Source organism: Rissa tridactyla, chromosome 2, assembly GCF_028500815.1.
Source record: "Rissa tridactyla isolate bRisTri1 chromosome 2, bRisTri1.patW.cur.20221130, whole genome shotgun sequence".
In the NCBI taxonomy this organism is placed as follows: domain Eukaryota; kingdom Metazoa; phylum Chordata; class Aves; order Charadriiformes; family Laridae; genus Rissa; species Rissa tridactyla.
The window spans coordinates 113,635,666-113,662,024 of record NC_071467.1 but is presented as its reverse complement, the minus strand read 5'-3'; the positions used below and the strand labels follow the sequence as shown (position 1 = coordinate 113,662,024).

Below are 26,359 nucleotides of genomic sequence, written 5' to 3'. Positions count from 1 at the left end.
AGAGGAATGCACTTTAAAGCCTGCTGCTTACAGAAAGTGATTTATCTCTAGGAATTCCCCCAGAACTGTATTTTGCTTGTAGAATACCCTGAAGGATTGTGCACAAATAGGCTGTATAGAAATGCAAAATTATACTATCCTTCCAAACACATTTTCTGTCTGTGTCATTTCCTTCCTTTTAGGACACCTTTAGTTAACGCTTTACCTAACAGAGGCCTACCTGACTGCTCTCTGGACAAGTGGACAGCACTGGGTCCCTTGCAGAAGTTGAAAGGGGAACCTTTTTTTTTTGCCTTTCATTATTACTGACTATTTATTTGGGTTATTGTTTTTGTGTCACTAGCATCTCACAAAGGGAGTGATTTCTGTCTTTGTTCTTGTTTGTGTTTGGTCCACACTCTCTCCTGTGCCATGAAGCTGAGATAAGTTGCCGTCTTGAATTTACTGCTATGTGGTCAAGGCACAAGGAAATGAAATGACCTACCTGAGATGTCATGGGGAGTTTATATGGCTCCTACAAATTTAATACGGTTCTGATCAGATTCATCTTTGCTCTCTCTTTTCTCCAGACAAGTCCATCCTGTGCCAAGTTGCTGTCTATTAGAGCCCTTTCTAGAAAGTGTTCACCCAAGTGGTTTAGAGAGTTTTTATTTTTTATTTGAGCAGCCTGGTCTAGTGGGAGGTGTCCCTGCCCATGGCAGGGGGGTTAGAACTAGATGATCTTTAAGGTCCTTTTCTAACCTGAACCCTTCTGTGATTCTATGATTCTCTTTTTCTTGGAGCTGGGGAAGGTGAAGAATGCCAGCAGATACTCGTTGGTATTGGAAAGATATCTCAGGATGTCTCTTCCCTCTTCGAAAGCCTGGGTATTTTGGCATAAATGAAATACTGCCAAGTGGGGGGGAGAGGATATTTGTGCAAACTGCTCCCTGTAAATATCGGGTGCTTCACAAAAATAATTCGTAAGCAAAACTAGTTGTGCTGATGGCATCCAGCCTGATGCGCGGAGCTGTGTGGTGGAGTGGATGAGCTCATCCTCTCAGTCCAACCCTGACATCTAGTGTACACCAAAGGGAAATTTTCCAAGTGTGAAGTTTAAAAATGAAATCTGTGTTATATGGGGGAGGTCTGGCTTTGCGATGCTCTCGACCTTTTTCTGCATTGATGATTTGATGATAACCACTTGCTGCAAGCATAGAAATAAGTCTGAGTAATCTGTCCTTATTGGGAAGTCTTGTGATCTCAAACTTATGATGCCATTTAGACTTGTTATGAATTACTCATTGCAACTGTCAATGCTTGCAAATGTAGCCTTTTTTCTGTTTGTCCATTTGTGAATTGAATTTTTGGTCGCTTTGCCACAGCAAGGAAGTTTGGTGCTCTGTTTTTTGAGAGGGACTTAAAAATCTGAATGTAAAAAAAAATAAAAATGCCTGAGTGAGGCATAGAGAGACTCTCAAGTATTCATTATGTATATTTTGGGTATTGTATATCTACACAAACAGGGATTGGAAAGGAAAGTTGTCTCCAATGTCCTCAAGGGCAGCCAGAGCAGAGATGGAGGAGGAGGGAGGAGGAGTTGTGGCTCAGCAGCTTAAATGGGCCTTTCCAATTCTTTAGGTTGCGAGGTAGACAGCTGGGTTTGTGAAGCAAATTTGGTTCTTGACTAGCCACGTCCCCACCTCCTTTCTCCTTCTTGTTGAGGTCTGTTGTTCGCTTCTGTTGCTCAGAGGTTTGTCCAGCACAAGTCCTTCCGGCTGATCGGTCACTATCCTTTTGCATGTACTCCTCCCTTTAACCCAGACTTCCCCTGATCTCTCACAGACCTGCTAAGCATCGCTGAGCAGCTCCCTTGGTATGGATCCTGGGCTATAGTCACAGAATTGCTGAGGCTGGATGGCACCTCTGGAGTTGGCCAATCCAAATAGGGTCCACTGGAGCAGGTTACTCAGGGCTGTGTCCTGTCTGGTTTTGAAAATCTCCAAGGATGGAGTCTCCAGCAATCTTTCTGGGCTATCTCTGCCAGTGCTCAGTAGTAAAAACATGTTTTCCTACTTGTAAGTGGCATTTCATGTATTTCAGTTTGTACCCACTATATCTTGTCCTGTCAGTGGGTACCACTGGGAAGAGCCCGGGTCCCTTTTCTTTACTCCCTCCCATAAGACATTTATGTACATTGGTAACATCCCTTTAAGCTTTCTCTTCTTCAGCCTAAACAGAATACAGAAAACCAAACCTGGGATACGTATAACTTTGTTTAAGCTTTGTTTAACTTTGATTAAGCTTCCCTTCGTAGCTCCTGGTTCTGACAGACTGACATGGGTTCCTCCTGCAGGACCAGGAGCCACTATCATGGAGTAGAAACTGGCTTTTAATGTTCACTCTTTCTATTTGTAGAACTACATTTCCAGAATACTGGTATTTCTGTTCACACCACCTCAGTCTAAGAGGCTCATGGCTTTTGGGGGGATGCAAGGAACAGAATAATATGTGTTTATGAATGTATCTAAATACAAGTGAGAAGGCAAAATTTCTAGTGTGCTTCACTGGTGTACACTTTTGATTTTCACTTGTAGATGCACTTGCTGGGCAGTCCCTCTGCATACAAGAACACTGTAAGGTCACGCATACAAAATGTAATCTCGAAAGGTGGGAATAGCATAGGAGGTGCAGGGAGATAATCTGTTACAATGTCTAAACGCATCTATTAATTTAAGTGGTCAAAGCACTGTACGATTATCAATTTATTAACCAGTAAGACAAAATTTCAACCAGGCAAAATTTCAATGTAAGTATTGCTAAACTCAATGCATACAAATGCTGTTTTATCCGCGGCTATAGTGTGAGTTAGGGATAGCATCATGAATGTTGCTTTGGATTTGTTTCTGCTTCGGTTCAGCCGAGCAAATCACTTAAACTATGGATCTCATGTTTAGCACTACAAAAATGCTCAATATATCCCCTTCAGATAGGGTATGGCCTTCCTGGAATCAGCTGAAAGTTGCTAAAGTGCACGGCCACCCCTTTATCCCAATTTTAGTGTAAATGGAGACCTGTCCCTTCATTTCTAGGTAGAGGTTAATTGAGAATTCGCCCCAAAAATATTAGCCATTAACAGCCTCCTGACTGCAGTCAGTCTTTTATTCACTGACTGAAGCACTTCATCCTCCCCGCGGACTCGGACTGGTTGTCCTGCCCAGTGCAAACCTCTGCGATGAGATGCTGTTCCAGCTAAATATCCGAGGGGCAAGCCGGCCCCTACGGCCCTAAAGCAGCCACTGCCTGTGTGCAGACGATGAAAGAGACTTCAGTCTGGAGCATCTCAAGCCTAAATATGCTTATGGAAAGGCTTAGCCTGTTTCTGCGCTTTCCCTTCCCTTCCGTTTTTGCTGTAATGGCCGTGGGCAAGATGATGAGGGGACTGGAACACCTCTCATGAAGAAAGGTTGAGGGATTTGGGTCTTTTCAGTCTGGAAAAAAGACGACGGAGAGGGGATCTTATCAACACTTATAAATACTTAAAGGGTGGGTGTCAGGAGGATGGGGCCAGGCTCTTTTCAGCGGTGCCCAGCGACAGGACAAGAGGTAAGGGGCACAAACTCGAACATAGGAAGTTCCACCTAAACATGAGGAGGAACTTCTTTCCTTTGAGGGTGGCAGAGCACTGGAACAGGCTGCCCAGAGAGGTGGTGGAGTCTCTGTCTCTGGAGATATTCAAAACCCGCCTGGACGCGTTCCTGTGCAACCTGCTCTAGGTGACCCTGCTGTGGCAGGGGGTTGGACTAGGTGATCTCCAGAGGTCCCTTCCAACCCCTACCATTCTGTGATCATTCTGTGATTCTGTGACCTTTGGGGGACACTGGGTACAAAAGCTTTTCTGCCCCAGAACACACCAGCTCCAGCCATTTGCCTGGGAGAGCAATCTCTGCAGTTTTAGCACTCGCTGGTCTTAAAGGGAGAGTTCAGAGACTGACTGACATAGACCACATTCATGGCATTGGACAGTCCACACACGATTCTGCAACACCTAAAGGCTTTGTTTTGGGGCAAGGGGCAGCGTTTATCTGATTTGAAAAAAATTGTATCTTACTCCTAAATAAAGTAACATTTAACACTTTCACTGAGTGCAATGAGGCAGGTGAAGGCTTTGAGAAACGATTCATCACACTGCTTCCCAGGAACATTGCAAAAACTCCTATTTACTTAATTGACCAAGTGAAAAATGACTTTTTAGTTGCTCGTGTTGCTCCTGGGTGGAAAAACAGTAAATACTGAATTACCACGCTATGAATATGCAATTTTAAATGAACTGCAGCAAATGATGGATGTCGCGGCATTTTTATGGCTGGGCTTCAAGTTGATCTATACAGGGATGGTAAATTAGGCTGCTGTGCCGTCAGAGGTGTCACTGGGACTGTAACTCCTCTTTGGCGAAGAACATATAGTGCTAGGCTTAAAGGGTGCTCTTTTTTCTCATATTAAGCTGGGTCAGCATTCCCCAGGCTTGGAAACGAATCCTCTTTAGACCAGTGAAGTCAGCTGCATCCTGTTTGTGCTCCTTCCTTGTGCTGTTAAAGGGCCTTCATGTCTGAAGATGTGCATTTTCATAGCTAATCCGTTGCTGATGGTCATTTGAATCTTTTCAGGACTCCACACTCTCACTCTTGCTGTATTGTGCACTGACAATATTCACCATCTTCACTGGTAAAGCCAACTCAGATTGCACGTATTTCTTGTCACGTACTTGCTGTGACATAGTTTACTGTGTACCTTACATGAGTGTTGTTATATGAACTATCGGTTGATTATATTTTAAATATTATCTCATCTCACTGATAGATTAACAGGATTAAAAAAAAAGTACACCTCCTAGGTGTCAGGCATCCCATTAATAATATAGCTGGCCTCTTGTACACTTTAATTCACGATTATTTATTATAAGCTTGTTGATTACATCTTGAAGCTGGATATCTGCGAATCGACTGCGTTGTCATGAAAGATGCTGGGTCAGTCACTGTGGCAAATGAAGTCCAAACTAGTGTGCTCCTCAGCTGTCTGCCTAAGGGTCTTAGTTAAAAAGATAACTAAATTCAGCCTGCCAGGCTAAATAATCTTTAACCCCTCTGCTGAGGTCCTAAGGGTCCAGCCGGCAGCACTGCTCCATCTAGCGCATGGAGCTATTAAGTTAAGCACAAAACTACCCAGTTCTACCTATTTTGTATAATATTCTACAAGTACCTGTCTCTGTACAAATGCCGAAGGCTGTAGCTGGCTGTGGAAACAATTCTTGGCTGAATCAATGAGGTAAACTATTAAAAAGAAAAATAAAAGCATGGTGCTGTCCCACCTTTCAGTATGCGTATGCCATGGAGTAATGCTATTCCTTTCACTCAGTTTTTACCCCCCCCCTTGTGATTTTTGATCTTGGCAGACCCTCCTAACTGACAACCTAGGAATCCGTTTAAAAAGCAGATGACAAAAGAAAAAATATGGTGTAAAAGGATCAACTCTCCAACTAGTTTGTCTTTCACCAACCCAGGAATAAAACCTTTGAAAGAGAAAAAAAAAAAAAAAAAAAATCCATGGTCTGCCCTGGTGCAACAGGCAGGCGCTGCACTTCCCGTATGTGTCTCTTCTCTGTGTCTCTGCCCTCCGTTCCCTTTGACGTGTCAGCGTTGGCAGCCCTTAGCTGTAAGTTTTTGTACTGCAGTAAATCTACCTTTTTTTCTCCTCACAAATACAAGTCATGAGCAGATAAGGCAGAGGAAGTGCTTGCTTTGCATTTCAGGGACTCTTGGAGTTGATTCCTGCCCTCCCACTCTCTCCATCTATCCCACGTGGGAATTTGCACCGTGGTCAGTGTTATTCCAGCAGAGGAAAGCTGGACGAATGAGGTGAACCGTCAGGAGAAAAATGCAATTTGAATCATCGGTTGATGTTTTATGGCCTTGTGCTACCAACCGCTCTGGTATCTAGTGCCAGGTACAGCACATTGGTGGTGTCCTTTGTGTTAACCCTTCTCACCACGCTGCGCAAAGCTAGATCTGGTCTGAGGTGGATTCCTCAGTGACAAAGATCCTGGAAAGCTGCTTTTAGTAAGACAAGCGAATCCTTCCAACTCCGCATGTAAGTGAAATTTCTGTCGTCGTCTCCTATGATGCTTGCTGGGATTTTATGAGATGCGGATAAGCACTTGAAGAGACTTTAAATTCAAGTGCATGCTTGAGAAAATTATTATTTATAAAAATGAAAGGCCTGTTTTTCCTATGTGCTGCCACTTTGAATGACCCAGAATTATTTACACTGCATTATTGGAAATATCACTGTAATCTTAACTGGGGATTGTGTCTCCATCCTTTTCTTCATCTTCCATAATCACTGTTTGCTTTTCTTCTGTAAGCAGCTTAGTGCCTTAAAAACAGCAGGACAAAAAAAAAAAAAAAAGAAGAGAGAGAGAGAAAAGGAGTTGATTTAAAATATTACTTCTTTAGAAAAATATCAGAATAAGAAGAATCCTTCAGTTCTCTCTAATTTCTTGATCCTAAGTAGTTTTCCAGCATCATGGGAGCTACTCCTCATTTATTTTTGACGCATCAGTCTCCTGATATTTAGTGAACTAGAACTGGATCACTGCATTTTTAGCTAAATTTATCAGGCATTCTTAAATCCAGCATATTTCTGCTACCTGTGAAAAGAGGCACCGGAGTTTCATGTGGGAAACTGTTTGTTAAAAGATTTTGGGAAGCTATAAAAGGGGAAGAGCTTGCATGATGAAATAAACACTGTGATTAATCTTTGTGACTCAGTCAGTTTATGCGAACATGTATATGCATGCTTGTTTTCTATATGTACACAGCAATATTACTTAGAATTTGCAAATGCAGATGCAAAAAGAGACAAAAGTTAGAATACCCGCATATCAATAAATTGCAAAAGCAACCAGATTAAGATCAATGTTAAAACACTCAGGTACGTTACTGAAGGCTTTGAGGCAGTATATGGCTTACTGATGTTTAGGATCTTAACAAGCTTTGAAGCCTAGCCATCCTAGAAGAAAAATAAAGCTTCATCCCTATCACAAAAGCCACGAAGAACAATATGGCATGATATTGAAAGGGAATTGATTTCGTAGTTCAAGCACACCATGGGGATTCCAGGAACCTTTTCATCAGCTGTAGGTATGCTGTGTGAAGTATCTTTCCATGTATAAGTGTTGCCTTCTTCCAAAGTCCTCCTCTATTATATAGATAGGTCGTGGATCATACCTTCCACAAGTATCTTTCTCTCCCCGCTTCTCTCTGTCTGTCTTTCTCTCACACTTAAAACTCTAAGTCCCTTACGAATCTTGAGTCTTTTGTGTGATACCAAGATATTATGATTACTGTAACTGTTCTCTCTATTAGAAATTAAATTCATTGAGTGAAGAGAGGACAATGTGTTAGAGAGAAAATGTTCTTCATCCCTGTTTTAACAGGTTGGCTTGGTTTTGCTTGTTCCCAGTAAAAAGCAAGTGACCTGTGAGATATATTTTATGCCCACATTCCTTGGTGTGGAGGTTAACGTAGTCTAAAAACAGGATGAGGTTTACCATTGTGTGGAGATCAATGAAATCTCTCCCTAATTTGGTCTCCTGCTGTTTGCTCTCAGTCTGCGTTAACCAGCTGAGCCGTGCAGTCAAACCAACCTGTTTTGCTTCTTTCTGCATCGAAAGCCCTCTCACAGAGAAGGCTTTCAGTCTTGACAAGCTCTGAAAATAGAGCAATACCACACAGGAAGATTTTCTTCAACTTTGGAGTCTTTTCAAGAGGTGATGAATTAATGAAAATATTAACCTATACTGCCCTTCATTTAAGTTAGCTCCTGCTTCATTTACATGCCGGTCTTGTGAACTAGCTGGTTTCAGCAGGACCATGAGATAAACTGAAAGGCATGAATGAATATTATTTTGAAACACAAAGGACTTCATTTACTCAGGCAGCAATTGAGTAACCACCATTGTTAACTGCAAAGAATTACGCCATTTTATGGAGATGGATAAAAATGTTCCCCACCCAGACTTCTATTCATATAGACAACTTAGGCAAATACAGACTTTTTTTTTTTTTCCTGTTGCCTTTGGGATTTAGGGGGCAGGGTGCGGGAGGGGAAAGTGGTTTTTTTTATTGTTGTCATTTTTTCTTCATGGAGCACTTGAGGAATGAGGAAGACATAGCTAAAATATGCTTGAAGTGTGAAGCTACAATGGATCATTTGATGAGAGCTAACCTATCTTCTGAGTAAACTCAGGAATAAGAAATCAGGAATGTAAGCTAAATAAAGCTGCGCTGTGCTTCATAATCATGTCTCTTATTTGAATTATGAATTGATGAAGGAAAAGTATGTTTATGTAATTCTGATGGCTTGATTATAGCACATAAGCTAGCCTTTTTAGAGCTAGAGACAGCTGGAAGGTGGCAGCCAGGCCAATTTTTCCAGCTCTTAGCTGGACCCACATCAGTAGCGGGCCAGATGCTTACCACAATCCATAGCAAGATGATGCATCACTTTAGTGACTGATGAACTCCAAAGGCTTTCAGCAGAGTTCAGGATTCAAAGTTCAGAGGAGGATGCAGCCTGGAGCTGCAAGTTATTAACTTTCCAGACCATGGACCACCAGCAACTTCAAGGACAACTATGTGCCTTTAAAATCATCCTTTTAATGCAAAATGGTGGAGGGAGGATACAAATGGGATGTCTTTGCAAGAATTATTTCCATAAAACAGGGAAAGGATTATTTTCTTTGATATAATGCCACTGATCACTTGTGGGGAAAGTGTGCTTTACTCTATGTGGTTTGGAAATTCTGGGTTTAAAGGAGTGAGCAGGATTAGGAATTGGGGAACATTTGTAAGTCAGTCTTTCTCTGTTTACTGTTTAAGTAAATCACTTAGCCTCCCCGCCTCTGTTTTCCCAGCTGTGTGTATTATGAAATGCAGCTCATCCTGCAGGTCTGTTTTAAGGATTGGTAGGTTGTTCTGTTAATATCTGCCAAGAGATCTGACTAATGAAAACAGCAGAGAAATAGGATGTAGCCGTATTTTCCCCAACAGAAATTGCAACTACTTGCAATGTTTAGCTAGAGACTAGGGCCTCAAAGGCTCAGAGACATGGGAGCTTCTGTTAGGAAGCTCAAACGTAGGCAGAAACAGAAGCTGGCTTAAATCAACCATTTGCCACGTGTCACCTAGATCTAAGCTACTCCTCCTGGGTTGTAAATCAGAAAACCACCAAGATGTCACCAGTTCCCCTTGACTGCTTATGGACAACTCCTGCAGCTCGGTTGGAAGAGCGTTGGACTGCTCCAGTCACATCCCTTGCACTGGAAAAGGACACGAGATGACATTAAACTGCTGTACTTCTCCTGCGTCACTCAGAGATTTTTCACTGGGTGGTTGATGTTATCCAAAAGGAGCTACCTTAACTAGTTTTCTAGGGCATGAGGGAGAATGAGGGTCTGGAACTGTGGTTTTACTAGTTATCTCTGATCTGATTAAGAAACCCTAAGCAGACACATTTCAGGAACCGTGATCCCATATTTACACATGTATTTACATTCCTGCTCAAACCCACAGGCCTGAAGATCTCTCAGAAATACTTCAGTTAATTGAATATATTGCTAAGTGAGGATGGCAATAGAGTGCCCCAGAGCTGAATACAGGATTTGGATCAGATTCAAATCATTTGCTGTCATGTGAGAGGGAAAAAAAAACCATATTAGAATTGTGATTATATTTTGTCTTCTAGTCTAATCCCTTCAGAAAGCCAAGGTGTTGACTGACTGAAGGAGAGCTGGCCACTGGAGGGGACCTCTGCTCATGGCTCATTTATACGCACATGGCATAATTTATTTGCGCCACTTCTGTAGGAGTTTGAAGGTTGAATAAATTTAAAAGTCAAACCCCTGTAGGGGAGGGTTTTGTGATGCCAAGGATTAGACATTTAAGCTGTCTAAGGACCGATTTCCTCAGTCTCCTTCTGCAGACAACAGGTAGCCATGGGTTCCTGCATTCAGGAATGTTCAGATCCTAATTTAGCAGCCCTCTTGGGTGTTTGCAAGGTGTAAAACTGATTCTATTTCTCACTTGGATCATGTGCCGTGTGGTAGCTACATTAATTTTCATCACTTTGTGTGGTCTGTTCGACTTGCTTTTATTTGCGATAGAAAATATCTCTGGTCACCCAAGAAGGAGAGGGACCATCCTGAAGTGCTCATAACCAGCTGGTCAAAACGGAGAGAGATAACACAGCTGCCATTTTTATCTACATTTACAACGAAGCTCTTTGTGTGGACAGCTGCTTAAAAAGATAATCTAGTAATTAAGCTCTGTTACTACAAGCAATTAAGCGGAGCTTGTTGAATTGGCATCTGGAAGTGGCGTTTGGGAGGGATCTGAAGGGGAAATGTTAGAAACGGGGACAATCCTCATTAGCAGGTCGCAAGGGATGGAGGCGGCACTGAGTGTGCTGCTGACGGCAGCCACGCCAATAACAGGGAGACGGGGACAGAAAGGCCTGTCTATATTTATTTAGCGCACGTAGCCCTGCCGGGGCTCCTCAGGTCTCGAGTCTATAATTCAGGTTCTATTTCGCACAGCAGTTCCGCAAGAGCTCCGTTTGTTTGTGCTCTGTCTGCTACCTGATGGGATAACCCTGAAAGTAAACAAGTAGTAAATATTGGAGCAGCCCTCAGCCACAATGAGTCGCTTTTTCATAGCAAGTCACGGAGCCACCGCTGGCGAATTTCAACCAGCAGAACGCTGTACGTTGGTATGTATCTTGAGAAGAAAATATGCGTGCTTAAAGTAGGGAGGGAATGAAATTCAGGCATTCGAACGCACAGGCTGCTTTGCCCCTGATACAGGCACAAGTCTGCCACAGGGGGTCAGTCGTTGGGAAATGGACCCAGAATACAGGATCTGGAAAAGCTGGAGCATCTAGCCGGCTGCTCTGACTCCATGCTGAGTGCTGGAAGGTGGCTTCACCAGTAGGCAAGAAAGTGTTATTGGAGGGATAATTGCAAACGGCTGAAAAATGCATTACTTTCTATCATTCCCCAACAGCAAATGCACACAGTTTGAATTTTGTCACATATTTGAAGGTCACTGCACTTTTCTTTTTTTGCGCTCTTCCCTTTTGAGTTTTTTGATTGCCAAATCATTTGGGATTTATAACATGCTTCTGTTACCATATAAATTGTATTAGCTTCTTTTCACTTTGAAAATTATTCAAAGTTAAAGAGGAAGTCTTCATGGGAGGCAGGAGGTGAAGACCCTTACAATGATTCTTATTTCTCTCTTAAGTGCCTACTTGAGCTAGTTAAAGCTAGGGTGGAAACCTGAGGTCCTAAGTGACTAGGTGGTAAGCCAACCAGAGTGCTGTTGAGGCAGGTCAAGGAAATAATTCACCCTTGCTGCATCCTCTTAGCTAGCAATTACATTTAAACCAAAGAAGAGTCAAGCCTCTCAGTTTCAGTGTCACGTGTTTCATCTTTGATTTCTATCAATCAGACTTGTTTCGCTTTCAGGTTCTCCTTCCCCGTGTATACCCTGAAGTGCAAGGGACACGCAGCATCTTCAATGGTGTTATAAATGGCGAAAGGCAACTTTTCTTGTGGGTGCTTTCGAACTGACCAAAATAATTTCTTGTCTCTCCTCCAAGGTCCATGGGAAGAGTAGGCTTCAAGTACGATACACAGGACTAATATTTATTACCAATGGTTTGATAAACTTTGCCTCTGCTTCTGTTTCTGAATTGATCCCTAAAAGACTATGATTTTTTCCTACCTAATTTATTTGTCATGTGAAATGTTGGGTAATTTGCTGGGTAATTTCCTCCAGCAATTATATAAGCGGTTCATTATCAGTGCTCTATATTAAATATTTTGAAGTGGAGCATTTGCAGTTGGGCTCAGAAATTGTATGATAGCTTCCATTTCCCCCAGCAGATGATTGGACCGGGTTTCCAGTGACTCACTCACAGCAGCTCCGATGCCGCAAGCCATTGAGATGCTTGAGTTCCATGAGCGTTGCATTTTCCTGAGGCAGATCAGTGCCTGAGGCAAGGCACTAGTATTCACCATGCTTGCTGCCTTGGTCCTGCAAACGTAGTCCCTGCTTTTGGGAGCCTCATACTGATTAAATGAAAAGAATTCTTACACAGGTTTAAGTCAGGTATGAAGGCTCCAATTCACAAAGAAAGGAGATGTCTACAAATCCAAGTGCGTATTTGGATGGATGCAGTCATCTGCACACCTTGTAATTATTAGGTATACAGGAAATTCCATTCAAAGTGTACCTGAATTTCAGGTGGTTGATGTACTGAGCACTTGCTCAGGGCCAGAGTATCTGTCTCAGGACCTCTTCATTTAGTGTGCCTCACAGCTGGATAGCGCCAGCCCACTGCAAAATTAGTTCATACAAGAGGTTCCTAAGGCAACAGTGTTTTCCAGTTTTGGCACTAGTTTTGGATCTGGTGTTTGTTTGGGTTTTGTTCATTCATTTGTTCATTAGTTCATTCGTTTTTTGCTCCATCCTGTGATCTGGAAAGGGCTGGTGCGTAGTATACAAGCTTGCACCAGTTCCTGCATCCCTAGCTAGCAGTAGTAATTAACATTTACACAGTGCTTTACATCTTCAACGACCTTCAGAAATACTGGTGAATTGATGCTCTTTTGTGATAGAGGAATATGGGAAATGCAACAAACAAAGGGTCTTAGGACCAAAACATGTCTGGCTGACTTCATATGGTCACCAAGCAAATTAGCTGCTGCACTGTGTATTATGCCAGAAGCACAGAACCCTCTTTAAGGTGCTGTTAATGAGAAGTTCATCACAGCTTGGTTTCCTCAGTGCATGTTAGGGACTGTGGAATGGAGAGAAGGTTAATCAGGATGAGTTTGCTCCAGGTTGTTTGAGACAGTGTGAGCTATGTTAGTATAGTGCTGGTGACCTAAAAATTTGCATGTGCTCAATTTGAAAAGCAGGGCAGTAGTTGGCCTTTTACAAAAGTAGGATCAGGTTTGCAAGAGATAGATAATCAAGTGACTTAATGTCTTCTCTTACTCCCCTACCCTTCTGTCCCAAAACCATGAGTAGCAAATACAGAAAAGACTTTCCATGAGCCACCACTGCTATTATACACTTTGATCAAATAGGTCCAGTTCAGCAGGAACTGCTGAGCACACTGGGCAGAACAACCTCCTTCCAGCCTCCTCCCAAGCGGACCACTGACGGTAGCCACGTTTTGCTTCCTCTTTGGCGCACCTTTACCTAAGTAAGTTTCTTACCTATTATCAAGGGTGGGATATGTATTGCAGGCGTATCTTTTCTCCTGGGCTTTTTCTGCTCCAGTTCAGTGATCTGAGAGCCTGGACTCACTCTCTCTCTCTGTGGCTTCTCTGTGATACCGTATCTTTTCAGCAGATTATCAGAAAAGTCTGAAAGTATGCCTGCAGGCAAGAAAAAAAAAAATTAAATGCCACTTCAGCCTTGTTCACATTGAAGAAATTTGTACCTGTGTAACTTTCACAATGACTGCTCTGAAGTAAGGCTGCACAAATGGATGACCTGTTCTGCATGGTGTACCTACTCTTTAGGTTTTGCAAGGGTATACATTTCCTCCAACTCAATCCCATAGACTATAGACAGTGATGCTATCAGGTCACCTGGTTTCTGGTTGCACTTAATGGACTGAAGTGCAACCCATCAGAAATCACGGTAAAGATGAGTGCGATCTTCTATTCCAGAAGCTTAGACATCTTATCAAAGTAGTTTAATCATACAGATGTTCAAGCCTCTGCTGGGAGGCAATGTGACCGCACAGAAACAGCTTATTTTAAGTAGTGAAGCTCTGTTTTCTTTATGGTATGAGTACTGTGGGCATAAAATGCACCTCTCCAGGCTCTGAGCAGCTCTTCCCTAGGAGAAAACCATGGAGGGGCAGATACATGTGAGAGCTGAACAGAGTCAAAGGTGCTGAGTTCAATATCTGGATTACAAACACTGGAAAATCCCAGCTGCTTGTTTTTGACTTGGTGAATTGTTGTGGGTACACAGGGGGCCATGCAAGTAGTTACCAGCTAACTCCTCTGTGTATGTGCGGCATGGGAAGAAGAACTCAATGCAGTGGATACAAGAGCACAGCTCTCTCCCTGGAGAGCACAACAAGGAGTGCTTGTTAGCAGAGAGAAGCGACAAACATTTATTCCTGCTGCTGGTCTTGGAAGATCGTCAGGTTTCGGTGGCAGTCTTCTGCTCGTTCTTCCCTTCCCCAGGTTGGTGGCATTTGGCTCTTGAGCTTCAGAGGTCTGTAGATGCACAGCACCAGGGAGCATCCTACAAGGAGCCCCTTTGTTGCTGCGATGGTTTCTGGCTTCCCAAAACACCCGCCCTTTGCCAGAGTCCCCATAAACGCAAGCGCCCTGCGATTTCCAGGAGGAGCAACCCGCAGCCGGCTTGTGTGCCTCTCTGGTCTCCTCCCAGCCTTGTCCCTGTTCATCCTCCCCCTGAGCACTGGGTACGAGTTTCACAAGAGAGTGCAGGGGCTGAACTGGATCCTTTTTGATTTTGGACCAGATTGAATTGGGACACCAGGCATGGCTCAGCAGCTATAGATAAATACACATCATTTATCACGTAAAGGCAGTAAGCCTATGCGCCCCAAGGGAGCACGTTTTTCAGGAGCACGCACCCACCCACCTTGGTATTCCCTGACCCTTTGAAAAAAATCCCCTTTGTCTAACAGGCAATGCCTTTGAGAAAGTCATCCTCTCTGTTTGCCTGCCTTCCCAGGTGCGCATGGCATGAAGCTGCCTTCTTGCCCACCTCCAAGGTGATATGAGTGAATGAAGGTTCTCTGGTCCTTTCCATCCACTCAGTTGAACTGAGATTTTTGAAGTCAGGAGATGTATCGCTTACCTGTCAGGGGTGGTGGGGTGTGTAAAGCCGGCGTATCTTTTCTCCTTGGCTTTTTTTGGTCCTGCTCAGTGTTTTGAGAAGCCTGTATGGTTTTAGCCTTTCTTGGTTTCTTTTTGAGGTCACAGCTCTTAATCAGCTGCTCTGAAAGATCCTCTACAAGGAGGGGAAAACAAATGAAAAAAGAAAAAGATAGAAATTGAAACTGAGGTGAATTAATAAACCAGATGGTAAAAATAAAAGTTTTAATAATACTGCCTTCGTTCAAGTAGATTAAAATGCCTGTGGAGAAACATCTCTTAAATAGTCAGTACAAGAGGCCTCTGTGCCATACTACGTGGGAGTCAAGTGACTTAGGTGGTCCTCCTGTGTTCTAGGTGGTAGACATAAAACAGAGGCAGAGAGTTGTGGGTAGCGGTGTGTTACATGGCAGGGGCAAGGCTGCACCATCGAGTGCGGAGGTCCCATGGCCATTCCTGTTTCGTCCAGCGCTAACTGTGCGGGCTGTCTTCAAGAGTTACAAGGGCTCTTTTGTGAAGGAAAGATTTATGTGTGCGGGTTCGGCCTGAGGTATTGGTAAACCGAGCCAGTATATTGTTCCCTTCGAGAGTTGGCTTTATTTCCAGAGCCACTGAGCAGTCGGTATTCGCTTTTGATTTATGTAACTTTACCCTGGATTTTTTGGTTTTCCCTTAAAACAAGCCTTGACTCAGATGACTCAGATGGTCAGCACGGTTTTTCTGCAAGGATCGGCATTTCTGGGTGCTTATGCAAGCTGAAAATATTGAATTTAGCCTGTCATTAGTATCATCACGCAAGCCAATGCTTTGATTTCTTAAAAGCTGCTTGTTTGAGTTCAGCAGGGTCCTCTACCCCCACCCAACCCCTGACTGCAGACTTGGCTGCAACGGGACTTCGTTCCAGGCTCTCTCGCGCTATTGGAGGCAGCTGTACATCTGTGAGCCTGCGGGTAGATATGGGAAGGACAACCTGCAGGTGAAGTGCCTGGAAGATGTGGGGTCTTTTTCCAGCCCTCACAGTTTTCCCGCGCAGTCCTAATGAGCTCGTTTAACCTCCCGCTGCCTCGATTTCCCAACTGTAGAATGGGACACGTTTTGTACTTATTTAAATAAGTAATCTCATGGAACAATTATGTTTGGTATGCCAGCAGCTGTAAAAGAGGTGCCTGTAGCTAGAAATGCTGTGTGGTAGAGGCAGAACTAGGATACCTTCCTTGCAGGCCAGATAAAGAAAGTTTATAAAATTATGCTTGCCCGCGGCGAGGCACTTTTTTTGACAAGCAAGTGAAATTGCATTTGTGTTTTGTTATTGTCATCACACGGGTAACACTGAGCAAATAGATTTTTATTTCTGGGTTGCTAAATCTTTATGACAATTTTGCAAGGCAGGAGCGAAGTAATAACATTTGAAGCAGAGGCAAAGACCATGAATATGCAAAAAGAACATCTATCAAGTATGAAGTCTGGTATTTAGCAGCGTGGTGGGGCAAAGATGCCTTTGGTACTCTCAGTGCAAAAGTTATGTATGAAATAGGTTCAAGAGAGGAAACAGATTGACGATGAAGGAGAAAAAGTATTTTGAAAGCCGCCCCAGTGGAGGCAAAAGCGGGCGTTTCAAATCTTTTACTGAAATTGCATATGTAAAAAGTGCTCAGGGAAGGCTCAGCTATATCCTAGCTTTCTGTTTATTATGGTATAAATGAAGAAACTGCTCTACTTTTTCTACCAGGGAAAAGAACAATGACTTTTTCCTTTCTCCTCTTTAATCACCTTCGCTCTAGAGCTTTGGCTGATATTTATACGCAGGAAAAACGCTCTTTGCCTTTCCATCTGGCATCAGAAGTGTCAGCAGAAGGTGTAATCTATCAGGTTTCATGAGGGCTCAGTTGTGTTGCTGGAGGGGAAAAACGGGCACTGGACAGGACCTAATGATGTGAAGACAACGCCTCTCCCAATTACTGCAGTGACATCATCTAATAACACTTACCTAAATGGTTACAGTGTGAATCTCGCTTGTCCAGTCTGTCTTCTGGGATATCAAGTGGCTGAACACATTCTGTTGACATCATTGAAATGGGCTTTTCTCCCCCTTTGAGGCTACCACATAAAAAAAGAAAAAAAAAGGCAAAAAAAAAAAAAAAAAAGGCAGCATGACATAAAACAGACATATCGGTGTTATGTATCCACTTGCTAGCCAGATCATGAGAAGTTCCTGTCTTCCAGCTGCTCTCTGTCATGCAGTCTTCTGGCTTGATTTTGCTCACATGTGATAAGAGATGCATTTATTCACTGCCTTGGTTACACACACAATACCTCATTTTCCACTTGCCTTGCTGTAAGAAAACCTCACTAGCATGGCAAATACGTTGGTTCTACAGAATACTGACTGTGATCATGCAGAAAGCGTTATCACATACACAAAAGAAATGCTAGGAAATAGGATGTTTTGTTCTGGTTTTCTTCTACATGCTTTCTCAACTGAAAACTAAGGATCATATTTGGTGTTTCTCTAACTCTAATTACGAATGCTGTTGAGGTAGTCTTACAAGTCCAGCTCCTCTAAGAGAGCCTGGATACCCCTGAAGACCTAGGTGTGAGTGCTGCCTCTGAAAGATGGCCAGTGCCCACAGATCCGAAAGCCAGCATGAAGTAGAATTACTCATCACCTTGGTAAGAGCATGAGAACCCGTTTCAGAAAGCTGCTTAAGCGCCTGTGCTCTATAGGTCTCACTGTATTGCTGTTTTCACTGGTTTATCCTCCTTTACTCGCAACTGCAGAGGGTTCCTGGAGCCCAGCCTCCTACCTGAGCTCCCCCAGCATCCCCCAAGCTGAGAGTTGATCCTGGACTCGGCCACTCTGGGACCACCCCAGATGCCATCACAGGAAGAAGGAAATTAGGCCTTTTTTTTTTTTTTTTTTTTTTTTTAACTGCTGATCATTGCTATGGTTGCTTAGCAGACACCCGTCATAATGACAGAACAATGTTAAAGGAAAAAACCTTCAACCTGAAGGTGCGGTCTGAGGGCTCTGGGTATCGTCTCCCTTCAGCCAGTAACTGCTGTGGTAGTTTCTTACTCACAAACTCTGTTCTCCATTTTGGAGAATAAAATGGGGGGATAAAAGCAGACTGTGATTTTTTTGTAAGGAGGAGGAAGGCAATGAGGAAGAGAAAAAAACCAGGAGACGACATGAATAATGGAAGAAAGACAGGAGGAACTGGGAAAAAATGAAGGGAGGAAGGGGAGGTGGAGAATAAAAGGTAAATAAAAGAGAAAGGTGAAAGAAAAGGCAGTTGGAGAAAAACAGTGAATAGGAGGATAGGAAAATAGAAGACTGTACTGTGGGAGTTTGTTTTTATCTTGCTGTGGGTAAAGAAGCTACCCATATTATTTCTCTGTTAATTGCAGTGGTTGTTTGTCAACAAGAAACAGAACAGTAGGGGAGTTAACCTCATTTCTATGACTAAACTTGTGTCTATGTAAAGAGCAATTAATCCTCAAGGAAAATCCAGTCACATAAATATTTGCCAAACAAAATATGAAAGGTCGCACTCATAATCATGTACTAAGCTAGTTCTTCAGGGGATGGAAAAACATGTCCTAAACTCCAGTGACTTCAGAGTAAGCGGAGCAACACTGGTGGACAGTAATAAAGGTCAGGAACATTGACTCATAGTGTACGTACGGGGTGAACTCCCATGCCCTTCAGTATGCAAAATTCACAAAAATTTGTGAAATACTGCAAATTCTTAAATAGCTTACTGAATCAGGCCTCGATAAGGGGTTCGACCTCTGTCTGCTCACTGCAGAACCACCTTAGTCCAGGCTCTCATCTGTACTAAAGGATTATACTGCCTGGAGACTTTATTTGCATTTACAGTATTAATCTTCCACTTGGGAAGACCCTGCATAAAGAAATCTTTGAATGCACCTTAGCATGGTATGGTTGCTCTGTTTATCCACTGTATAAGTAAGCTATAGCTATGGCTTAAAATGCAGCAGTCATAATTTTATTTAAAACAAAAAACTTATTATCTGGCCATATGAAGGCTCACAGTGCATTTTGTGATTTGAGGGAGGTTATTTTCCTCAGTGCCATTTGATTTTCCAGGATTTGATGAGGGCACGCTGGCTAAATACTATGATTGTAAGAAAAATGTTCTTTTCTGAAGGGTACTCTGTTTAGAAAGTTTCCAGTAAAATCAGGGATACCGTTTCAGACACTATGGACTTTTTTTGCACGGGTCTTGAGGCAAAAAAACTGAGGATAGATAGTGAAATTTAAATGTAAAATTGGTAGTAAATTATACTGACTGGAAATGCCTTATAAAATATGATTAACTTTGGGTTGATTTCGCTAAGTTTTCAATTGAGTTATTTCACCTAATAAAAATTAAGCTTTGTAAAGAGACTTAATGTAGGATTGGTATACGTAGATTATGAGAGGCTTCCCTAATTATTTTTTCTTAATACAGAAGTTTGAAAAACAGTATTCTAAAATAAATCTCTTAGATCTGTCTTCACATTTTCATCGTCACAGATGCCAAGCCCTTGGCATCTGCAGAGCTTTAAAATATGGCTTTACAGCCTAACTTCCTACACGCACCTCCCTTTTTTTAAAAAAAGGTTTGCCCTGCAGCCAGCATTGCCTTGCTTACAAAAGTGTTTCCACTCTGAACATTGTGACAGTCTGTTTGACAAAAGAATGAAAAAAGAGAAAGATTCCCAAAATGTATCGTGAGTTTTGGTATCTTGGGCGTATATACATCGCATACGATGTGGAAACCTGTGAGTGCTGTTACGCGCTGTCGCTGCGCATTACACACAGAGCTCTCGTTCAAAGGAGAGGTGATGTATGTGAGCATTGTAATGGTGCTTTCCCAAACCACTAAAATCGATTCCCGCCACTAAAGACACAGATTCCCCAGTAACGTTTTGCGTGGGAAGGAAGACTGCTATGGGGGTCTGCATGAAGTCATTAATGTGCCTTTACAAATGGAAGCACGTTCTCGGATTTTCTTGTGTTAAGTGCAACTCTTCCTAGCAGCCTTCATGCTAGCACTGCCTGCGCTCTCTGCTGCTGTCAGTCACCTTGGTAGGTAATGCTCGCCATTTACGTGATGGACTGAGGTTCTGTTTTTTTTCTTGCCCTCTGTTCTATCTCTCGACCTAATGAGCCACATTCATCCTTTGTGCAACTGTAATGGTTACAGTGGAGCCCTAAATCACGCTCAGCAGGAGACACTTCCTGAAAGGGATATAGATTTTTCCATACAAATTAGGATTCAATAGTCATTTAGCCTGAGACTGTGGCTGGACCACCCCCTGCAGAGATATGTGCCTAAAGGAGTCACCTGGAGTCTCTTCTGGGTAAAGACAGAGCTGATGGAGACGCCTTAAATGCTCCCCTAAAGGCTGAGACAATTTCTAGCTTTGCATTACTTACTTTTGCATTTGCTCCTTGTAAAAGCATTTGGCATTCAATAGGATCGGCTCTGCTTAGAGTCAGAGTAGAGCAAGGAATGATAACGCAGACTGAAAAGTGCAGACAGGAGCAAAAGCTACTTCAGCCTCAGGTGGATTAGCCCTCCTGCTGAGTCACTGTCATCTAACAGCAGGACACCTTTGTAGGAGATGGCGATTCAGATCACAAATATCTGAACTTTTCACTTTCTAGGTCGCTTTTCACTAAGCTAGGTCACTTAAAGCACGCTCTAAAACTTTTTTCTTAATTCTCAGTTGGTGTATATGCTTGATTAAAATGCCCAAATAAAGCTATTCAGAGAAAGGAGAGGTACAACCCCTACGACTCGCTAACATAGTCTTAAAACACACACACATTCAGGCAAATAGTAGGATTCTTTATTTGCTTAAATTGTGGGGCTTCATGAAGAAGTCCACCAGCGCAACCAGTTCTCTGCTTCCGTTAGGTAAAAATATTTTGCCTAGAGATGGACAAAGAAACCAGTTTTGTTTTACTATTTCAATGTGCAGTTGGTTTAATGTAGATATTTGTCTCAAATAATCAGCCTAGAGCTTAGGGAATTTTCCACAAAGCCACTCTCACGTATTTCTACCAAAATGATGTGAATCTGATCATGTGACATTTAAACCAACTTGGAATTAAATCTCGTGAAAGAGACCTTGTAAGATAGAAAACTAAAGCTTTGAGAACAAAACTAAAGAGCTGGACTTTTTTTTTTTTTTCATTTGACCTTAACTAGGCACAGAAATAGCTTTTGATGGGGGAAAGTTACAACTCCATTTCTTGACTTCTCCTAGGATTTGAATGGTTGTAGGTGCTATACAGCTAATGGAAATTAGGTACATGTGTGTATTTGTATCCAGCCTCAAGGCATAATGCAGTTCTCAAATGAGTTGTCAGTAGGTGATCATTCTTACCTGCAAGATGGAGAAATGAATTTCTGATCTGCAATTCTTATCGAAGTTTACAGGGGCTCAGTGGGCATCAATGTCAATAGTCCTCCCTGGTGTATATTCAAGGCATGACGCGTGTGTGTCATTCCCTTCTATGTTGAATACTTAGAATTTGTGAACTGGCGCTTTGTAAGGTCTCCACAAATTGTGCTTCTGAGGACTTCAAAAGACCGTGTGGTGTTGTCCACAAGTATATGGATTTTTCTTTTTTTATTACCCACTTTTTTTTTAGTTCAGGGGAATGTTTTGCTTCCGCAATTGACTAAATCCCCAAGAAAAACCATGCGCTAGTTTGCAGGACATACATAATCATTAAAGCAATGGTTGGCATGTTGACATGGATGCTTCATAAATAAAAACACTCTTGACATCATCCTTGTCTGGTGGCAGCAGGCAATCTAAATTTATTGAGTATTTATTTTGGTAGGTTGATAATAGTGTTGCCACGGAAGCCTGTATGACACTATGTACCTATCTTCTCCTGGACCCAGAGCACTTCGTAAAAACATATTTTTGCCATGAGCTGAGAGAAGGGGAGTTCAAGAGCCGAAATGGGGGCAACTGGGGCCCTGGGGTGGGACAGCACACACACGTGCATGTCCACATTCCCATAGGCAGGGCCTGGCCTTGCTGCTGATGATGAGCTCAACAATTGGAGTGGGAACAAGAGGGAATATCTTACAGTGTGCTGCCCCATGCAGGCACAAGGCAGAGGCTGGGCTCCAACAGCGACAGTCCAGCTTCCACCGAGGGCAATGCTTTGCTACGCTGCCCAAAGAGCTGATCAGGCGTCAGGGTTTGCCCTTTAAGAATGGTGCATCTCTTCCCACCACACACACACACTTACGGTCTCCTGACTGGTTTTTGTTTTGCCCCTCTTTGTCTGGTTGCAATGAGCAAGGAGGGACAAGCTCCCAGCATCCTTACCTGCTCTTCTCTTCCCTCCCTAAACCTATGTGGGAGGCAAAGACAGACCTTCCTTCTGTCGCGTGTCCTTTGCAGGGTCCTGTAGTGTGAGTAGGCCCCTTATTTGCACCAAGTCATTTATAAATGTGTAAAGAAGGAATAATATACTATCACCCGGCTGTAGTCACATTGCACCCACCTTCCCAACACAGAGCTCACCGGAAACAGCTCAGGGGCCAAGGGGAATGGTACCAACCTTGCTGCATTTGGCTCCTTCCACCTGTGCTCAGCAGGCAGACTTGGCTCCTTTACCAGCAAATATGCACCTTCACCCATACCTTAGTCCTATCCTAGCCCCATCACAATTGCTTCCAGGGCAAATCTTGTAAATAAAGCAAGGCAACTCATCTACTGCAGTCAGAGTAGAAAACAGGTGCCCTAAAAGTTGAAAGTCCTTTTCTGCTTTGTGTTCAAAACTTTTCCTTATGAGTTTTACTATATGTTTAATATTACTCTACTGGAGTGATGTCTTCCATGGCACAGAATGCAGCCTCATGCTGCTCCACAGAGTTTTTTTCTTCAGTTATTTGGGCACTTGGCTGTTCTCTCCAGGCATTCTTGTCAGATTAGTCTGACTTTTATTTTTTAAAAGCATATTTAAAACTTCTTAGGAAACACATAGGTATTTGAAAACCTGAGCCAGGTGCATTCCTCCACCCAAAGTTTTTGCTACTAATAATTGCATAGATGCAGAAATCCCACAGAATTATCTAGGGATAGTTTTCTCTCACAGACAGTGTGTTTCTGGACGCTAGTTCAAAACCCTGGTTGGGCTGTGGCCTGACTCCCACTACCTCCCATAAACTTGTAAAAAAAAAAATCAAAATACCAACAGGTAAACTTTGATTAATGGAAAAAAAAAAAAAGAAAATTAAGATACATTTGCACAGGTTCTGGTCACAAAGTTTTTGTCTTTGGTGATAATAAAAAATACAAAGCCTTCCTTAATTATTTCCTTGAGGTACAAAGTAACCCTCGCACGTGCCATCTGCAGGGGGATAAGAAGTCCTGATGCCAGTTCCCACTCTGCTGGCTTGTGTTATCTGCTTGTGAACTCTCCCACCGTCCCGCAGCTAAAGTTAGTTGAAGCAGTTGTCGCTAAAGCGCTCTCCTCCCCACGACCCCATCCCATGTATTCCAGCCTCGGCGCCGGCGCACCCCAATTTCCCCGGCGTGGGACCATCCCCAGCCCGCTCCCCGCAGAGTGGGGACCCTGGGCTTTCCTGCGAGTCCCCACGGGTGACGCGGGCGACTTGCCTTGCTGGAGGTGGCTGCTAAAGGAGGGGGAAAAGAAAAGAAGAAAAAAAAATAAAAAAGAAGGAGAAAAAAAAAAAAAAAAAAGAAAAGAGCAAAGCAAGCAGCCACCCAAGCGGGAGAATGAAGTACTTACGAAGGGGTGCGAGGCGATGGGGAGGGTACGATTCGGCGCTGGAGCGGGACCGTTCCGGGCTGGGGCTGCCGCCGATGCTGCCGCCGCCTTATCTAGGGAGCGGCGGGTCCGTCGCGATGGCAACGCGGCGCTCAGGCGTCCTCCGGAGGGCTGGGGAAGAGCATCACCCGCTCCCCTGCCCCGCCGGCGGGGTTCAACCCTGTTTCCTTCCTCTTCGAAGAGTTGCTGAGGCCGAAGGAGAAGGACCAGGACGGGGTGTGTTGGGGGGGAGACCGGCAGCGCCTCAAGGCGAAGGCATCTTTCCTGCCCGACCACCAAGAGCCGCAGAGGCTGCTGCTCCCGGAGAAGCAGGGGGAGATGCGAAAGCTTCGGCAGAGAGAGCCAAAAGGCGAGCTGCAGCCGCCGTGTCAAGAGGCGCAAGGGAAAATGGCAAGGGGAGGGAGCGAGGCTGATGCCGCCTGGGACCCAGGGGAGAGCGGAGGATAAAAATGGAGCGAGGAGGCAGGGCACGTGCCGAGGAGCAGCACCATAAGCACTGAAAGTGATGGACACCGTCTCCAGTGCTGAGGTTCGGCGATGACTGTGGTGTTTGTGTATGTATCTGGCCACAACCAGTTATACAAGCATGGTATTTATGGGGCCAGGCAGGAAGTCTTCTGTGGCTGCCAGTTGTTTGCCAGTAGAGACCAGTCTCTCCTATTTTAGCCCATGCCTTTGGATGGAGGTGTTATTTCAACTGAGGGAAAAACATATAAACATTTGAAAACCTCTGTGAGAAACACTCTACTCAGTGGTGGGACTGTGAACTGCCCCTCTCTTAGGATTCATTTGCAATAAAAATGGCTTTGTCTATGCCCTTTTATTAAAACAACTTTAAAAACTGTGACTGCTTGCAGTTGCAGTTATCTCCTCCTTCCCTTTCCCCCCACTCAGCAACCGCAATTCAGCAGCACCAGCATGCATGGCATACTTTAAATTAGTCAAGGTTTCTTTCATAAATAATATATTGTACAGGAGGCCAAAAGGGGCAAGGTGCTAATTCCCGTTGCTGCAAACTGTGCAGCACCCTTGGACCCCGTACGTTTCAGGTGCAGTTCTGCAAAGTGTAAGTGTCGTGTGTGTTTAGGTGTCTCAGAGACCTATTTTTAAAAGCAAGCTGATAAAAGCTTAAATCACTCCTGAAAAAATGGAGCATAGGCTCCTAGGTAAAGTACACCAAGAATTTTTTTTCAAAATTAAGATTTCTAACTGAAAAGAAAAAAAAAAAAAAAAAACAAACCCAAACTGCTCCAAACCATACAAACCCCAAACTGCTTATAAAAAAAAAGAAAATTGTTTTTTATGAGTTGCCCATTTCCATGTAACTTCAATCTTACTTTCAACGTTGTCAAGACCTCTCTGTTGCAGTGAGTTTTAAATAAAAACCCCTCTATTTTTACCCTGAAATGCTTTTTGCTTAGAAATCCAAATTATATTTTCCTGTAACTCAGAAAAATCAGAATGAGATCACTGAAAAAATGGCTTACAAAAAAAATGCTCAAATCAGAAATATATTTTGAAACTCAGATTGAGACTGGCTTTTTACATTTTCATTGTCATGATTGAAAAAGTCAGTCAGTCATTTATAGCACTGGAAAAATTCCCCGAGGATGAGAAAATCATTTCCTGTTCTAGCCACCAGATCCCAAGGGTGCTTTGGGAATATTACCGGAGAGCTTTAATCACGAGGAAAGTGGCCCATCACACTCAGGAAGATCACACAGCCAACCCTAGTCACCTCTTACACTCGTCAGGTACCGCACGATGCCACAGAGTGCTTTACTGCAGCAGCAGATTTATCCCAGTCTTTGCAGAGGGGCTGTCACATTACCAGTGTGATGGAGGATTTACTCCTAAATCTGATTTTTCTAAATGTCTACAGTCGTTGTCCTGCTTGTAAGAGGGTTGGGACTCCTTCCAGCTTTCTAATCCTTCCTGCTCAGTTATTTCACAAACATGGCCTGGAAAATAGTCTGAGTCTGTAATAAATCTGCACTTTAACCCTCTTCCCTTGTACAAAAGTATTCCCATCAGCACTCGGGGAACTACTCATGTAATTAAAGATAAGCACATGTCTAAAAGTTTCCAGGCTACTGCTTTAGAAGACAGGCAACGCAGCTTTGACAGATGGGAAAGGAGGAGACGATCTAATAGAAACCAGACAGACACGCAAACACATATATGCACACACACAAGTACATATATGCATATATAACTATTACCTACCCATGCGTTTACTATTTTTATATTTGTTTCTGTAATTCAAGGGTCAGTTTTTCAAACATCGAAAGGGCAGTGAGAATTTAGCCTGCCTGTGATACTTTTTTCCTGTTACAACTTTCCTTTCCCATGTTGAAAAGTTGGCTTACTGAAGCCCTTCAGCACAGCACGGGAGAGTGATTTCTTGAAAGATGTGTGGTGCCCTCGATGCTGTGCTTGCTGGTCAATGGGAGGTCTACAGCTGGTTTTGCAATGCAAGCACAGCTGGCTTTTCAACACTGTGGTAACTAGGAAAGATTTTGCTCTTAGTTGAACTCACTTTGAATCTGTTCAAA

At 43.3% G+C, this 26,359-nt stretch overlaps 1 protein-coding gene across 1 annotated transcript; it reads right to left on the bottom strand.

Moving 5' to 3' along the window:
• Positions 1-4,351: 4,351 nt before the first annotated feature.
• Positions 4,352-24,171, bottom strand: PPP1R17 (protein phosphatase 1 regulatory subunit 17). The gene is made up of 5 exons (XM_054193151.1): positions 23,766-24,171; positions 16,959-17,068; positions 14,955-15,107; positions 13,325-13,486; positions 4,352-6,411 (listed from the first exon to the last, which is right to left on the bottom strand). The coding sequence occupies exons 2-5, from the start codon at positions 17,038-17,040 to the stop codon at positions 6,332-6,334; spliced, it is 477 nt and encodes a 158-aa protein (XP_054049126.1). The 5' UTR covers positions 17,041-17,068; positions 23,766-24,171; the 3' UTR covers positions 4,352-6,331.
• Between the last annotated feature and the right edge of the window lie 2,188 nt (positions 24,172-26,359).

Excerpts from the sequence above, each read along its gene's own strand:
- PPP1R17 (XM_054193151.1), bottom strand. The coding sequence starts at position 17,040 with ATGATGTCAACAGAATGTGTTCAGCCACTTGATATCCCAGAAGACAGA. Across the intron at positions 15,108-16,958 it reads TTCACACTGTAACCATTTAG|AGGATCTTTCAGAGCAGCTG; the intron begins GTAAGTGTTATT and ends CCCTCCTTGTAG. Across the intron at positions 6,412-13,324 it reads TATCCCACCCTTGATAATAG|GCACTAAGCTGCTTACAGAA; the intron begins GTAAGAAACTTA and ends GCTGTTTTTAAG.